The sequence below is a fragment of the Channa argus genome, chromosome 3 (assembly GCF_033026475.1).
Source record: "Channa argus isolate prfri chromosome 3, Channa argus male v1.0, whole genome shotgun sequence".
Lineage (NCBI taxonomy): Eukaryota > Metazoa > Chordata > Actinopteri > Anabantiformes > Channidae > Channa > Channa argus.
In genome coordinates, this window is record NC_090199.1 from 2,840,276 (window position 1) to 2,857,996 (window position 17,721).

Here is a 17,721-nt window from a genome sequence, read left to right on the forward strand (position 1 = left end):
TGAAAATGACATTTGATTGTCAGACTTAGAATTGAAGACACTTGTATAAAGCAGCAACAGAGAATCAGCTTGGAGCAAATAGAAGGAGGAGAGAAGAATCAGCAGGTTAAGAACAGGACACACAGCACTAAATAGTTGACTGAAGCTAATGAAGAAGCATCCAACTGCCAACTGTGTCAAGAAGCAGAGACAGTTGATCCTGTTTGATTTTAGTGGAATAAATGTGGAGAGGAGCAGCAGAGTGGGATTGGAAGGTGCAGAGAAAAGGAAAGAAATCAAGGACAAAGTCCCTCTAACACCATTGATTAGGACAAATCTGATTGTTACTAATGATTTGATCCACATCTTTGATTCTTCATTCAGATTGAGGGACAGTTTGTCCAAGATCAGCTGTGATTCTCTGGTCTCAGCTCTGAAGTCCAACCCCTCCCATCTGAGAGAACTGGACCTGAGTGACAACAAGCTGCAGGATTCAGGAGTGAAGCTGTTGTGTGGTTTTCTGGAGAGTCCACACTGTAGACTGGAGACTCTGAGGTCAGTTCACTGACTGATACTTTTGAGTCTTTATTCCTCAAAATCAATGAACTAAACTGAAAGTTTCGTGTTTGCATTTTGTCATGAGATATCAGGTCATATTGGACTAAAACTTCATCTATTTGTTCAGTGATACTTATTTCTGTGAGTTCACTTAAATAAAACCTTCAGAACTTTTAAGTATCAACTAATATTTTTGGCAAAAATCAATTGACATAAACTCAATGAAGATAAAACATTATTTCTTTCTTTCCAGTTCATATCAGTGAGCTGTCATCACTGATTTTATTCATAGAAAAAGTTGTATTTTTTCAGAAAGGTGAATTTTCTTGTCATATAAGTTGAAAAATGTTTAAAGAATCAAACTGTTGTTTTTTCATGTTTCAGTCCATGAAGTGAAAATTGTTTTTATTTCACATTTCTGCTGGACATTTTGCAAAGTTTTCAAGAAACATCTGTAATTTGGGATTCAAATAGTTTTTGTTCATAATATTTTAGTAGTAAAATTGTTTTTAGTTTTGCTCATTTTAGAGAAAACACCATTGATTAGGACAAATCTGATTGTTACTAATGATTTGATCCACATCTTTGATTCTTTATGCAGATTGAGTCACTGCAGTTTGTCAGAGATCAGCTGTGATTCTCTGGTCTCAGCTCTGAAGTCCAACCCCTCCCATCTGAGAGAACTGGACCTGAGCTACAACAACCTGCAGGATTCATCAGTGAAGCTTCTGTCTGATCTTGTGGAGAGTCCACACTGTAGACTGGAGACTGAGGTCAGTAGAGGGTTGGAGTCAGTCCATGCTGCTTTCAGCAGTATTGTACTAAACCCAATTAGTATCAAAGCAAAGATCCAGTTTTTCCTGTAAAGCTCCAACCTTCTCAGTGGCTGCTTTCCTCAGTGAAGCTGTGAGAGGAGAATGGGGACAGGCTTCAGGATTGGACAGAAAGACAGAGACAACAGTCAGCCAGAAGCTTGTTGTGATCATGTGCTGGAGTTGATTTGAAGACGACTGTTGTTGTTGTCTTCATGTGGACAGGAAATAAAGCTGGATTCCAGCTGACAGCCTCACAACATGTATAGAGACAGTGGTCCTCATTCCTCAAATCTGATCTGATTTCAACACTAAACTATTGATCAGTTTCATCTTTGTCACAGCTCTAAGATCAGTCTGACTGAAGCCTGCAAATCAAAGAACCATGGTTCCATTTAGTAACCATGTGGTCTTTGTACAGACCAGAACCTCTGCTGACTGACAGATGATGAAGTGAGTCTCTGGAAACATCATTGATCTCCTCTGTTCTCTTTCATTCTCTCTACAGGTGGAAGTGATGATCTCTCTGTGTCCTGATGATCCAGATGTTGCAGCAGCAGCATGTTGTGTGCAGAGAGGCTCTGACTGGACCATGTTACTGGGAGGTAGAGTGGAGAGGAGAGCTTCATCCAGCAGTGACTGACAGAGGAATCAGAAGAAGTGGAGATGACTCTCAGTGCTGCAGTCTGAACTGCTCTGAGAACAGCTCCACTGTCAGACACAATGTCAAGTCCACCATCATCCCTGTGTGATCCTCTGGATCTGACAGAGGATCAGCAGTGGATCTGGATCTGCTCTGCTGCTGCTCTGTCCTTCTACACAGTCTCTGCAGACACACTGAGACTCCTCCACTCCTTCTGCTCCACACTCAACCACCTCCTCCACCTCCACCTGGATTTGACTTTGTCTTGTTTGATTCCTTCAGATCTTCTGAAGACAAACTGTCTCTGCACATTAGTTCTGTTGAAAACATAACTGTAGATGAAATTCATATTTCTGTTTAAGTGATGTAGTGTTAAAGTGAAATGTTTCTCTCTGAACTCTGTTTAGCAACAATAGACAGTTTCTCATTATCTTTATATTATTAACAGATAAATAGCTGAAAAAAAATAAATGTGTTTTTAGAATAAGTAAAGTCTGTTTTGTGTTATTAATGTTAAAAATGACAATATCTGCTCTTAGACACCTCAAGTGGAATCAGTAAAGAAGCTTCAACATCCAGGAAGAGAGAATACTGAACACTTGTGTTTCTTCTGATGTAGACGTGCAACAGATCCACAAGTTCATCGTCAGATATGTCAAATTTATGGGGCATAATTTTGACAACATGATACATGATTGAAAACTTGAAGACAATGACTGAGTCAGATACTCATTTTGCAACTTGACTTACTTTTAATACTAATCTAGTTGCTCTCTAGCAAACATGTCACCTCTTGATCTTCCTCTTTCAGAGTGTATTCAGGAAATTGACTTTCTCCCTCAGCATTTAAACCTCAGGTGGTTTCAATTTAGCTCTGATATTAAACACGATGCTCAATCAAATCTCTTCCAGCATGTGTGAGCTTTATCAAGCAGTTTTCATTGCATTTGTCTGAGCGAGCATTTCTTGCAGTTTGCAAACCAGTGTGTGTGTGTGTGTGTGTGTGAGCATGTCTTCATTGCAGTGTGTGTCAGTGTGTGTTACCTTCCTCCTTTTGATCAGCCACCAGCAACTGTCACCAGAGCACCAGCTCTTCCTCCTCCCATCAGTTTGCCACTGGCAAAGGACAGTCTCTGGGTCTATGTCCTCCTCAGTCTTTTGTCCAATGTCAGCTACTGAACGTCAGCCACCTCCAAGTCCTCGTCCTCTGCCTCTCCATCGTCCACAGTATCCTTTTCCTCCACGACCTCTGTCATATGAAGACATCTTCATCAGTCCTTGGCCTGAAGACCAATTACAGAGCGACCATAGTTGCAGTCAGAGCTCCTGTATCTTTCCATGTTTGCTTCCTTTTCTTTTGCTCCTGAGGTGGTCGCAAGTGAAGCAGACGATGAGGATCCAGAAAGGGACAAAGACGAGGACGGAGATGTGGTGGATTCAGGTAGTGGTTGTTGTTGTGGGACTGATTGTTGTTACACTCGTTGTTCGTGGTTCGTGGAAGCTGGATCATCAGCTCGCCTGTATAGTTCCAACTTGTAAAACTTTGTACCCAGCACCACGCTGCCCTGTTCTCACCTATTATTTATTCAGTTGAGTTAAGGAAGCTCCATTCTCACAGAAACTGCAGGCGAAGCAGCGAAGAGGCTCTTCAGATGCTAAAAGAGTCATTTTATCCCATGTTTCCAAAGAGATACAGTGAACAAACTAAATGTTTGGGTCAAAAGATGGCAGCCGGTAATTTTGTGTGTAGAATTACAGGTTAATCCTCTGGAAGGACTGAAAGGATTCAAGAACACAAGCTCTGCAGTACGTCTTTAGAGGCAACTTGTCTTTTTACAGTCATGATCACATGGTTAAGATAAACATGTAGTGACTGAATGTCGTCCTCTTTTCCTACATGACACGAGTAATAAGGCCACGAAGAACCACTTGTAGAAGTTCCATAAAGATAAATGATGAAAACATTCTGGCTGTTCTGTGCTAAGAATCACAGAAAAACTACTTGTTGCTTTGATACTAAACATGTAGTGAATCAACATACTGCAGGTTTCAAAAGGCCCACAGATGTTAGCAGCACACACTAAAACTCCTCCTTAGATTCACTTTTAGAGCACAAATCAAACAACTTCTACAACAATCTGATTAGAAACACTTGAACTAAGTTCTCACAAAAAAGCAATTAAGCCGATATTGTTGTGTTATTTTGTTGTGTTTCACATTTGTTAAAGAATCACAGTCATGCACAAACTACAATCATCTACAGAAACAACAGAAGGCTGCAAAAACGTCTGTGGGATGAGAACGCGTTGACGACACAGTGTCCCCTGAAATGTACTTGTCTGGAGTTTCCAATCCGAAGTGCAAACATTTCTGCTTGATTAGTAAGTTTATTAGCCTGGTATTTATTGTCATTTGAAAAGGATGCTACCTGTAAAGAGCTGTACAACTGTCAATCATAGTATAGTATTTCTAGCCATTTCTAAATGTTTTTACATTCATTTGTACAGTAGATCATACTAACACTGGAAATGCAGTGTTACTGGAAGGTCTAGCTACAGTATTACATTTGGAATATACAGTAAAGTACTGTTATTGATTCACAGTAATCACCTTTTACAAGTACAGTCAAATACTGCAAACCACAGCTGCGTTCAGAAAGCTAATGCCCGTATTTATTCCCCGTTTTAGATTTGTTGACCTGATCATTTGGTCTGAGTGAAGGTGATGGATGACACACTGAAAGTAGACGTTTCACAACACTTATTGCAAAAAGAGGATTTGATCCTTTTGAAAGCAAAATGTTTTTCCCCACTGGCCACAGACCCTTATGACAAAGACTAGTTCCTTAATTGTTCAATTAGAAATCAGAATAGGTTCATTCAGATGGTGTGTGTGTGTGTGTGTGTGTGTGTGTGTGTGTGTGTGTGTGTGTGTGTGTGTGTGTGTGTGTGTGTGTGTGTGTGTGTGTGTGTGTGTGTGTGTGTGTGTGTCCATCACTCCATGAGATTCCTACCCTGATGTTTAACCAGGTAAAAAATAACTTGGGGCCAAAACAGGAGGCGAGATACAAACTATTTTTTCCTACAATTTGCTTTAGTTTTTGTCGTCTGTAGTTTGAGTTTTAAAAAACAAAACATAAAAAACATTTTGATTAAAAAAAAACTGTCATCCTTCCTAAATCAGTTACTCATTGATGTTCTCAATGACTTGTTCCTTGCAAACTCGCAGCTCAAACTTCTTTTGCCTGTTAGAAAACAGAAAAATAAATCATTAAGGTATCGTGAACACAGTCATTCACTCATTATTAGTGCTGTATTAGACACAGGGAGGCCAAGTCCATTGTCCATGTCCTTATGGTTGTCCCCCTACAGGCTGTTAGATGTTGAGTGGCTGTGGGCAAAAAGTTTCCAATAACTCTTACACATACGTGCAAACACTATCCTGAACACACATGCAAAATGTCATGTGGATTCTCCACTGGGGAGAAATATAAGGGGGCTTATGTTTCCATCATCAGATCTTCAAAACTCTGAAACTTGGTACATGTTACGTGCTGGAGAGTTATGAAATATTTTTAAAAATCAATTGCAAACAATTGTTTCCATTTCTTTTCCACTGCTTCCACTCGTGAGCAGCTGCAGCAGCTGGTTTTTAGCAATCACAGCATTTTCTGTGTGGAAATGTCCATTGTAGTTTAACTTGGACTGTGATTGGATAGTCAGTTTCTGAAACTAGTTTTCATCATTGGACGTCCTCTGGACTTTGGATTCTGATGTCCTAATGCACTTTAACCTGCATTGAGCAAATCTTCTTTTCCTTTGGGCTGTTCCCTTTCAGGGGTCTCAGCAGTGAATCATGTGTCTCCATCTAACTCTGTCCTCTGCATCCTCTGCTTCCTCTGCATCCTCTGCATCCTCTGCATCCTCTGCTTCCTCTGCATCCTCTGCATCCTCTGCATCCTCTGCTTCCTCTGCATCCTCTGCATCCTCTGCATCCTCTGCATCCTCTGCTTCCTCTGCATCCTCTGCATCCTCTTCTCTCACACCAACTAACTTCATGTCCTCTCTCACTACATCCATAATTCTCCTGTTTGGTCTCAAATCATGATTTCGACCTCCAGCTAATTGTGATTTTACTTTTATTCACCAGTTGTTCTCTTGCACTACTCTCATATTCAGGCTCCACTGGTTTTCCAGCCAGCAGCAGACTCTACTGTCCATGTCCTCTGGCCTCTGACAGCCTGTCACTCTCATCACATGCTATTATTCTTGTTGTTTTTATTGCATGCAAACAGCCTCATGAATGTTCACTAACAGCCATCTCCATATCTACTTGAATGCTATTTCTTTATTCAACGACTCTTCAGCCTTCAACAGTGAGAAGTTTTTCAAATATAATAATCAATGGGGTCAACTTACTTTTGAGCTGTGTGGTGGGTCAAACTCTGAATCCTGTTGGACCTTGAAGGAAAAATATCAAAACTACACTAAGTTCAGTTCTCAGTGGAAATAAGTGCAGAAGCCAGTCTGACATTTGATGAACCCTGTAATTTGAAAAAATGTACCTACATAAGAACGGTGGACACTTCCCGCAAGCAGGTTAGGTCATTTTGTATCCGGTCTGGAGGAGAGAAGAAGAGTAAAATGTACTTCCTGTTAAGTGTCGCCAACACACACACAGTGGACACTTACACATTTACTGTAGTGTGTGAGTGGCAGATGTTCTCATCCTATTAAATGGCCGTTTATCAAATCCATATGTGTTCAAAGACGACTAACTGACCCTCTGAATCCTCTTTTTAAACAGTGTCTCCCACTCTACACATAAGTCTAACTGTTGCTCAACCAACATCAGGTGGTGTGATGTGAGGCTTTTTTTTAAATTGTCACTTTTTTTCATCCCCAACAAAAATGGATAGTAAGTAAAAGTGCATCTCACCGTTACATGGTATCTCACAGACGTTGGACTTTGTATTTTTGTCATTGCTGCAGAAGGTAGTAGCCACATCACTTGGAGACCGGTGGCCGGTGGAGGTCTTTCCTACTTTTAGACATATGTGTGCCTCACTTTTTACGCTCGGCTCACGCTTTCTGGCTGCTATGTGTGCTTCTCTGTGGATATCTGAATACTTTTTGGCTTGTGGTTCTCTTCTAGTCAATTGCGCAACTCGCTGTTTCAAAAGGCTGCGCTCCTCATTGATCGGCTTCTCAACTGCATCGGTTGTAAAACGTGATTTCTCTGCCATTTGACAGACATCTGAAGACAGGAGAGAAAAGAGAAAACCAAACTGAGAAGATGTGTCCATATGTCTCCATATGTTTCTTCTTGTTATATGATAATTCTGTACATGTCAAACTAATGTCCTGCTTTCTTGACACTTTAACCACTGTTATCAAACTAGTCAACAGGGTTTTATTAAGTTTCATTCTACAGGAAACATCAATGCTGTATTTTGTATCAAATTTCATGGCAATTGATCCAATAACGTGGTTATTAACGTGTGTGGTTTTGTTTTTAAGCAGCATTTTTTTTATCATAGATCAAAGTAAGTGGACTTATGCTACGAACTGTGAGCAAATTCAATGAAAGTGAACTGATCATCCGCATGTTGCTTAGTTTACAATGTCGCTTCACATTTATCAGTTCACACATGATGTCAGCTGCCATGGAAGGTTGTCACCTGACCCACCCAAGAAAACTTGGACCCAGCACATTGTGGATATGTAGCCTGCATAGTTATGTAAATGTACAGCATATATTTTCTGTATTTTTCAATCATTAAGCTTCAGTGTTTATGATGTAAATGCAACATTTACTTACACTTGGCTATTTCGTTGATCACAAACTTCTCTCCCAGGTTTTCAATACGTAGCAGGGCACATTTTGACACATTCCTTCCGTCAATCACACTTTGGCCGAGCACTGACAGAAAAAACAGCACGAGTTTGATTTGACTAAAAGTGAAACAAGTTTAATTTCAGATTTAAGAATTTTAGCAGAATATTAAAAAAGTGGACTTGTGCTATAAACTGTGAGCAAATTAAATTGATTTGAACATATTAGTTTCTAATGTTCCTTCATTCCCCTATTCACACACACACACACACACACACACCAATGATGGCAGCTGCTTGCTCGTACCACTGGGAGCAACTTGGCTTTCAGTGTCTTGCCAACTGCCTTACAGAGTTACAGCTGCCTCCAAAGAAAGAGATGAGGTCCCAAGATGGATTAGAAGCCCTGACACTGTGCTTACGTGTCATGCATATGTATCTTATTGATGGCATATATTGAAAATATTCACTTACAGTTGAAAAAAAACTGGATTGTATTCTTTTCTTTAAAGATGCTCAGGTCACAATCAGGCTCATCACTCCCCTCAACCACACTGCAGCCCAGCAATGCCAGAAGAAACAGCACAAGTATCTTCATCTTGACTCCAACGATCTTCTCTGACTCTGAAAGCGTATATGTCATGATTTCTACACTGTGTGAAGCACCTCCAGTGACAAATCACACATCTATGCCGTGATCTGCTGAGGTATGGCCACTCCCTTGATTCCCTAACGAGAGAAAGAACAATGACGAGAGCAAAGCAACGACATGAAAGCAAAGCAGAAGAAGCTTTTATCACATCATTTCTTTCATTTGGATGAAAGATGATGTGAAATGTGCAGTTTTTGTTGGACTTTTTTCTGGTGGTTTTGCATCTTTGTCATTTTCCTTCTTTGTGGCTGTTCACATATTTAGCATCACTTTAAAAAAAACCTTTCCATCTTTGTAGATGTTTTACTTTGTCCTTCAGCTGGGAGACCCAGCAGGGGGTGGTCAGTAGTAAATATTACATCATCTGTAATTGTAGGATACAGTGATGGACGATGATGTTCGGCTGCGGTTTCATGTCAAAATAACCCCATGAGCTGGCAGAAAAAAAGCTTTTCATTTATTTGTTCTCAGGACCGACGAGCAGAGTAAAACCAGCTCCATGATTGACACCTGCAGCGATGTGTTCGTGATCTAGGACGAGTGATTTATCTTTGGCTAACATGCAAATATTTCACTAAACAATTATGTAGGTATGTTACCTAACGTGAACAAAGAACAACATCAGCCTTCTTCAGAGTGAGATTAATAACAAGACTTGTTCCTTTTTATTTCTCTTCATTGTATGAACTCTTTAAAACACTCACACACACAAGTATCATATAAAATGTGTTTGTGAAGGCGACAGGATTATGAGGAGTAACTATTATCACACGGTCTGTGTAGAATGAGCACAGTGTGTCTTCAGCTGAAAGATTTCTTCATTTCCACAGGAAAAATCAGTGACAAACACTAGTCATGTCATACAGGCCTAGAAATGTAACGTGTAGCTATTTGATAAGATTATTAATGAGAAGATCTTAGGTGAAAACTCGGGAGAAGTGGATCCCTTCAGGTTTGCTTACAGAGCACAAAGAGGTGTCAGGGATGCTGTAGGCACTTGGCCCCACTTGGTCCAGAGTGGCCTGAATGATGTGAACAGTTTTTGATCAACTTTTCCTCTACTTTAATGCTTTTAGCAGGCCGTCTGTGTGCAAGCAGCATTGACCTTTTCAGACACAGCAACAAGCTGCAGCAGAGTTTTAAGGTCAGCATAGCTAGAGAGGTGTTTCTTTATAGAGGCACAATCTCTGCAGGCATCACAGTAACAACTAGGAGCAGTAACAGTAAGAACCAGTAACCAGTCTAACAGCTTACACTCATTAGACAAAGTCTCAAAGTGTCTTTAAAATTAATATACCTGCCACCCACTTATGCAACACTGCAACACATCAAGTAAAAGCAGAAAATCCACATCACTCGCACACATGCCTGTAATATTTATCATACACAGATTTTTATTTGTTTATTCAATTTAGATGCTATTGGACCGAACTTGCTCCATTGCCCATTGCTGATCCTAGAGCCTTGTATCCAGCTAACAGAGCTTTCTCACTTCTACTTGCTAGTTCCTCCTCCTCCTCCAAAAAAATACAAAGAATATCACATTTGCGTTGCAGACAAAGCCAGATCTTGTATTATGTCACTAAAAGGGTAAAGAAAGAAAGTTACTGCAAAATGTTTTTAAACTAGTTTTATCACATTGTAATTCTGCTATAAATTGTGTCTTTTTTAATTACTCGTTTCACTTTTAGTGGACAGTTTGATCCCTTGTGAAGTATATTGAGACGTTTCAAGGGGAATATTCTCTTTTAGAGAAGTGTTATCAGGGTTGATGATGTTGCCACCTGTTTCTGGGGAAGTGTGCATATGTAGGATTTGATCAGTTTAATGATCAATTTTAATGAAACAGAAAACTTTTAAAAGGGACAATTTTACTGCCCCGTTTCATTCTGCATGACTCACATATGTTGTTATATGAACACACAACCATCCAACAAGCAAACACTTGGGTAAAATGCAACATGTAAAGATCAAATAAATCTGTTCTATCTAAATTTCCCTAAACATTTTGTCTATGTTCTGTGCTAAAAATCACAAATGCTTGTTAAGCTGCAGTTAAAACCATGTGAACAACAGTGTCCTTGTGTGGACATGTGATGGCACTGCAGCTCCAACAGAACAAACAGTGAAAAACTCATTTCAAAAAGCAAAGATCCCTGAAACACAACTCAAACAACTGCCAGTTACTTCAAATACCATCTCTTAAAGGTAAAAGCTCTGCAAATTTCCCACTTATCATCTGAACATTGACTGGTAATGGAACGATTATTGTAATGTTTAGGTTTGTCCAATTAAAGGAACCTTCACTGCTGTTGAACCTGCTTCTTGTGGTTCTTATTTGGGTAGTACATGAACATGAATGCCATTAAAGTGCCCTCTGACTTCCCTACATTAAAATATCTCTCTACTTTTAGCTGAAAACGCCTCCAGATGACATCACTTATAGAAATACTCCAAGTACATGGGCCTTTCTGCATAATGAGTTTTACTGTTGACACTTTAAAGTATAATTGTCCTGATCCCCAAAGGTTTAATCCGTGAATTCCAGCTCCTTGTACTGAGCCGGATCATTCAGCTCTTCATCTAGTACAACTTGTGGCTTCATACTTCATCCAGATTTACCACTGATGTGAACTATGATTGGCACACGGACACATCTGTCATGTAAATTTATATTAAAGCTTAAAATTTCCACAATTTACATGTTTTTGGGATAAAAATGTTATAAAACTAAACACAGTGAATCCAGTGCTTGTGCATAAACCACTTCAATGCTAAAATAATAAAATATAATAAATAAAAAACTGTCAATGTGACAAACCAGATGGATCCTGTTCTGTCCTCACAGGGACAGAAAAATCAGAGCAGTGTGGCTGTAAGATAATCCTGTTACGACATCTCGTATTAATTCACAAAAATCTGCTCATCCCATCATTCACGTTCTCAACCAACACACCAGCAGCTATGTTCATTTCAAATTTCAATCCTGATCAGAAAAGATGCAGTAACAAAGTAATTAGAGCAACGCTTGACATGGAGTGTTTTCCTGCCCTGTAAGAAGAAACTTCCATCTTATTTGAATACTCTAAAACTGATATTATTCAAATTAGGACCAAATATTTAGCTTTTCCCATTCCCCCAAAAGCTTATGAGGAATTTCTTCATCATGAGTTTAACGTTAACTGTAATATTTGCACCTTCTGCATGACAGATGTTGGAACATTAGAACATCAGCCTTTTGGAACAAGCTACATGTACGACCAGAGTCAAAAAATGAGGCTTCAGCTTTTCAGCTTTTGAATTAGGAGTCTTTGTGTTTCATATTTGTGACAGTAGAACGTGACGTGTCCCACGGTCTCTTCTTGTCCAAATCACTAAAACACAATATTTAGTAAAACTACTGATTTGTGATGGAAGTGAAATGATCATTTTTATATTCGGACTCTGTCTGGATCGTGTTCAGCAACATCACAGTGAGTTGATTTGTTCTTTGGTTTGATTTAGTTTTAGTGATTTAGTTCTGTTTAGTTGTAACAGGACACTGAAAGTACTACAAGATACTAAATTGATTAGTTTGATCTTCAAATATTCAAACATTTTCTACATTTTTATAGGTTGTTCGAGGTGTTTCATAGTTTACTGTGTTGGTTTGAAGGTGTCCTCAGTTTTAATATTGTTGATAATAACATCAGACCCAGAATAAGCCCAGATATGTGATCCACAATCCATCAGCACTGGTCCAGAGTGTTGTAGTGTTTCTGCAGTGAGCTGTAGCTGCAGGAACATGAGTGTGTGTCAGACAGCAACAACAAGACACACACAGCAGTGAACATGAAGGATTTAAACACAGATGGAGATTTGACTTCAGCTGCTAGTTAGTAGCTTTGGACAGAAGGTGGAGCTGCTGCATTTGTCCTTTTGTTACCTACAATCATGTTTTACTAGAAAAGTTCAATAAAAGTGAATCACATTTTACTGAAGTACATGGAACTGAGTAAATGTATCCTGTTACAGCCCAGTTCCTAATCTGAGCTCAGCCCTGCAGGACTGAGAGTTTCCCTGAAATTGGCCTGTGAGATAAAACAAGTTTATTAATGAGAAAAGTTTTTCTCCACAGTCTGAGTGGAGTCACAGTCACAACATGACGGGTGTTTGATTCTTTTCTCTATGACAGAAATCTCATTCTGAATGTGATCAACTTTTTGTTTTAATGTAGCTGCAAATTGAAATGTTTCATATGTGAACTCAGTCTCTGCATTAATGAGGGAATAAAAACACACCTGCCCATAAAACAGCTCAGCATCCTACTGTCCAAATACTTTTGAGTCCATAAAATGGAGGGTTACATATACAAATGGTTGCAGTCCCAACGTTAAAGCCGACAGTCAGAACATGTCGTGGTTAAAATATGTGAACACACAGATGAGTCATGTGACGTCCTGAAACAAACTTTGTGGTTTGTTTCAGGAAGTTTGTTCAGACGCCATTTTGAGTCGACACGAGTAAAAACTGCACCCAGTGATAAATTTAAATATTTAAAATATATTAATAAGTGATTTAAATAGATAAATAAACAAAGTTTGTTAGATAAATAATTATTTACAAATGCACAAATGAATAAGTAAAACTGGGTCAAATTGTATATTTTGTTATATTGGTTGGTACAGTCGTCTGACTCGGAGACAATGACAGAGGGAGTCGCAGGATTGGTTGGACATATCGCTCACCTGTGAAAAAGGTATCGCATTTTATTTTGTTTGTTGCTCTTGTTGGAGTGAAGCGGCCACTGAGGTTTTGGTCCCAACGCCCCCAGCACCGACTCAGGCCTGCAACTATTTTTTGGTTTTATTAATTGTTTGAGTTTTTGATAAAAGGACAGTTAAACATCTGTGACTCAGGTTAAACAGCCTTGAAGGGTAAATGTATTTTTTGTTTTGATACTGTGCCATATATTTGAGAATATATTTTATTTGGGAATAAGGAATGTAAACACTTTAAGTTATTATATATATTTATATATCTTTTTATTTTTACTTTTCAATTAAATAGGGATTTGAGTTTAAACTATAACTGTTTGTGATGTTATTGCTTCAATAATTTCAGATAGTTCTAAAAAGGTTTCTTAAAGGGGAGTAAACTAATGTATTTGAAGTTAGTAATAATCTGCTTTTAGAGGTGAAACTCAATACTATAAAAAATATTCAAGTAATTCAAATTGTGTTTAGAGCTAAGTAAAAGAACTCAGGGCCCCTCATACACGTAAAAGAGAGTAGACGGGCTACACTTCACTGGCTGGTTTGTTTCACCTTGTTTTTCACTTTGAGCTTTTGAAATTTCACTTTAGAATATTTCCTCTATAAAATCGATGGTCGGTACAGAAAAAGCCGTGTGTTTCTGCTCACGTCTTGATTCCAGCTCTAAAAGGTTTGAGACACACTAACTTAATCCTGAGCTCTACTTCATTTGTCCTTTTTAAAGCAGCTCAGTGCAGCTCTGCTCTTCCTCAATGTGACTCTGTGGTTTCCTGTCCTTTTAGGGGAAGAACAGCACAGAACTGAAAGTGCGCAGTTAGTCAAGACTCCATTTTAAATCGATCAACAACAGGAAATCTGAGGCTGAATGTGGGTGAGTGTTAATGCAACATCAGTCCAACAGTCCAACATGAGCTCTATAGAACCAAAGAGAAGCTGGATCAGGATGTGTGACTGAGTCCACATCCAGCAGTGTTTGCTCCTGTCTGTGTTGTGTCTCTTTGGTTGACTTGTTTGTCACGGTTGTGTTGTGGACGTGTCCAGCGTCTTCGTTTGGACATATATATACAGCAACATAGGGCCCTTGTGGCATCATTAGGGATATTATGGCTTATAGCTTTGAATATTTTGGATAACAGAACTTAGTGGTTTCCTTTTTATTTCAGTCTTTTCTGTGTTGTGTATCTACGTAATGCATAGAAGGAGCCAGGACTAAAAGTCAGCAGTGTCTCCCAGACTGTGTTTGAGGTGAAAAATGTCTCCCACTGGTCCACAGTTCTGAAACTAGTGAGCCAACTACAGTGAAGTGTGATCGTGTAACAAATGAAGAATCATCTTAAGGAAATCGTACTGTCTGGGTGAAACACACACACCCTCTTTTTTATAGCTAATAAACAGTGATAGAAATAATTAGACAAATGAAAAAAATGTTTCTCTGATCACATTGATCCAGTTCTAATTTCTGGCTCTGTGTCTTTACTCTGCATATAGTGATGAACCTAACATGGTCCATCACATCAGCAAATGTGACACAACAGTAACTATTACTTCTGTTAGGGTTTAGTTTTTTTGTTCAAACTCCATGTGGCTGTGATGCTGATCTGTGTGTGAAGAAATGGAAATGTTGGTGGGGGCTGTACTGGGGGATTGTGGATGTATTGGTTTCATGTGCTGCTTCTCATCAGTTAAGTTAAAGCTGATTCCTGAGGGCTGCATCCCTGCTGGTTTTCAAACTGTTCCTTTATCTTTCCACACTCCCCCCTCGTTTAAGAATCTGAGGGACTGAACACACCTGATCCAGGTGATCAGCAGTGGGTAGGACAGGGACAGTTAAACAGTGTTGCTTAAATATGTTTCTCCATCAATGGTTTTAATGTTAAAACCACCTTTTCATTTAACAAGATGAAGCCAGGAGACATGATCTGTATGAACAACTCAGACTCATGATTCCTGTAAGAAAAACCACTGAAAGTGTTCAGTTAGTTCAGCCTCTGTTTAGAGTGAACAGAGCAGGAGGCAGAAACCTGAAGTTTGATGCAGAGTCAGTGTTAATCCAACATTAATGTGTGTTTAGTCTAATGTGTCTCTGGAAACTAAAAGAGGAATCAGAGAGTGTGTGTGTGTGTGTGTGTGTGTGTGTGTGGAACTTCCTCTGGTTCCTCTCTGTGTTTCAGTTTTAAACATGTTTGTTCAGACTAGTGGACTCGTCCATTAGGACACACTAGGAAATCTCATTCTGAATGTGATCAACTTTTTGTTTTAATGTAGCTGCAAATTGAAATGTTTCATATGTGAACTCAGTCTTTGCATTAATGAGGGAATAAAAACACACCTGCCCATAAAACAGCTCAGCATCCTACTGTCCAAATACTTTTGAGTCCATAAAATGGAGGGTTACATATACAAATGGTTGCAGTCCCAACGTTAAAGCCGACAGTCAGAACATGTCGTGGTTAAAATATGTGAACACACAGATGAGTCATGTGACGTCCTGAAACAAACCACAAAGTTTGTCTCAGGAAGTTTGTTCAGACGCCATTTTGAGTCGACACGAGTAAAAACTGCTCCTTAGAAACGTCTGAGTGTTCAGCTGCTCTTCACAGGTAAATCACACAAATCTTCACTGGCTGGTTTGTTTCACCTTGTTCATTAAAGTTTGTCACTTTGAGCTTTTGAAATTTCACTTTAGAATATTTCCTCTATAAAGTCGATGGTCGGTACAGAAAAAGCCGTGTGTTTCTGCTCACGTCTTGATTCCAGCTCTAAAAGGTTTGAGACACACTAACTTAATCCTGAGCTCTACTTCATTTGTCCTTTTTAAAGCAGCTCAGTGCAGCTCTGCTCTTCCTCAATGTGACTCTGTGGTTTCCTGTCCTTTTAGGGGAAGAACAGCACAGAACTGAAAGTGCGCAGTTAGTCAAGACTCCATTTTAAATCGATCAACGACAGGAAACCTGAGGCTGAATGCGGGTGAGTGTTAATGCAACATCAGTCCAACAGTCCAACATGAGCTCTATAGAACCAAAGAGAAGCTGGATCAGGCTGTGTGACTGAGTCCACATCCAGCAGTGTTTGCTCCTGTCTGTGTTGTGTCTCTTTGGTTGACTTGTTTGTCACGGTTGTGTTGTGGACGTGTCCAGCGTCTCCGTTTGGACATATATATACAGCAACATAGGGCCCTTGTGACATCATTAGGGATATTATGGCTTATAGCTTTGAATATTTTGGATAACAGAACTTAGTGGTTTCCTTTTTATTTCAGTCTTTTCTGTGTTGTGTATCTACGTAATGCATAGAAGGAGCCAGGACTAAAAGTCAGCAGTGTCTCCCAGACTGTGTTTGAGGTGGAAAATGTCTCCCACTGGTCCACAGTTCTGAAACTAGTGAGCCAACTACAGTGAAGTGTGATCGTGTAACAAATGAAGAATCATCTTAAGGAAATCGTACTGTCTGGGTGAAACACACACACCCTCTTTTTTATAGCTAATAAACAGTGATAGAAATAATTAGAAAAATGAAAAAAATGTTTCTCTGATCACATTCATCAAGTAGCAGATCCTGCTGGTACTGGCTGTTACTCAGCAGACTAACCGAACGTTCATGCACAATTTAAAGGAGATTGGTATGAAATTGCCACATTAATGCAACTTTTTGTCATAGTTGCTCCTGGTTTGTGTTGTTAATGCTGTTTCATTGGTCAAATCAGGTTTTGCTTTGATTTGCACAATACAAAGACAAATAATCGTAGTTTTTAGGTCTTTCAGAAAATGATTTGTCAAGTGAGTGTGTATCTTAGTGTGTTCTGCTGTAATCAGTGTGTCATCAGTGCCACCTGTTGATCCCCCTGCTGTCTCCCCATTGATTGGGAGGACAGCAGATGAAGGAGTTGATTCTCTTTTGGTTGGAGGTTAGAGGTAACACTAGTCTGCTGTGTGAGTGAGACTTCAGCGTAAAGAGATTGAATGTTTGAGGATGTTTTGATGGACTTAATGAATGTGCTCCTCTTTTAGCACTGTTACAGTGTGGCCACACAGCATTTGATATAGTCTGTGTGTGTGGGGGATATAGGTATAGGTTTGGTTTTCTGCTGCAGATATGATTATTTTAAAGGAATGATTTCATGTTTTGGTGTCAAACTTCCCTTCCCTGTCCTAACACGTTCCGGGTAATCAGTAGCCTTAATTCCCTCTGTGACTGACATTTCATACAGTTCACTGGTTGTGTGTTTCTTATAAATCATATTAATAAATCCTATTAAATATTGCGAGTTTAAGTTTTGTGTTTGTAAATTATTTCGTGTTTGTGATGCTACAGATGCTACAGTAGCATAATACCATTTTTTAAAATATGATTTTAAAATTGCTAATCATTTCTAGTATTTATCTATTTATGCAAATGTGTAATTTAGCACAGCTGGAAAGTGCTGGAAAAGCTTGAAAAGGTGTATGAACCCTGGAAATGATACTGTGTATAGAACTCTACTCCCTCCAAC

The 17,721-nt window shown here is 39.3% G+C and overlaps 2 protein-coding genes across 39 annotated transcripts in view; one reads left to right on the forward strand and one right to left on the reverse strand.

The window, feature by feature from the left end:
• Window positions 1-17,721, forward strand: part of LOC137124436 (uncharacterized) — a 274,410-nt gene that overhangs the window by 93,032 nt on the left and 163,657 nt on the right. For 17 of the 38 annotated variants that reach the window (XM_067499386.1, XM_067499397.1, XM_067499387.1 and 14 more), the window contains one exon: window positions 364-534. The exons of 9 other annotated variants lie outside the window; for them this stretch is intronic. In XM_067499386.1, coding sequence (XP_067355487.1) covers window positions 364-534 — 171 coding nt within the window. 12 more of the 38 variants (XM_067499404.1, XM_067499407.1, XM_067499420.1 and 9 more) reach the window with 12 other exon arrangements.
• On the reverse strand, window positions 4,037-9,018 carry LOC137124494 (uncharacterized). Its single transcript, XM_067499570.1, has 6 exons — window positions 8,301-9,018; window positions 7,813-7,914; window positions 6,931-7,248; window positions 6,561-6,612; window positions 6,411-6,452; window positions 4,037-5,236 (listed from the first exon to the last, which is right to left on the reverse strand). The coding sequence occupies exons 1-6, from the start codon at window positions 8,467-8,469 to the stop codon at window positions 5,176-5,178; spliced, it is 744 nt and encodes a 247-aa protein (XP_067355671.1). The 5' UTR covers window positions 8,470-9,018; the 3' UTR covers window positions 4,037-5,175.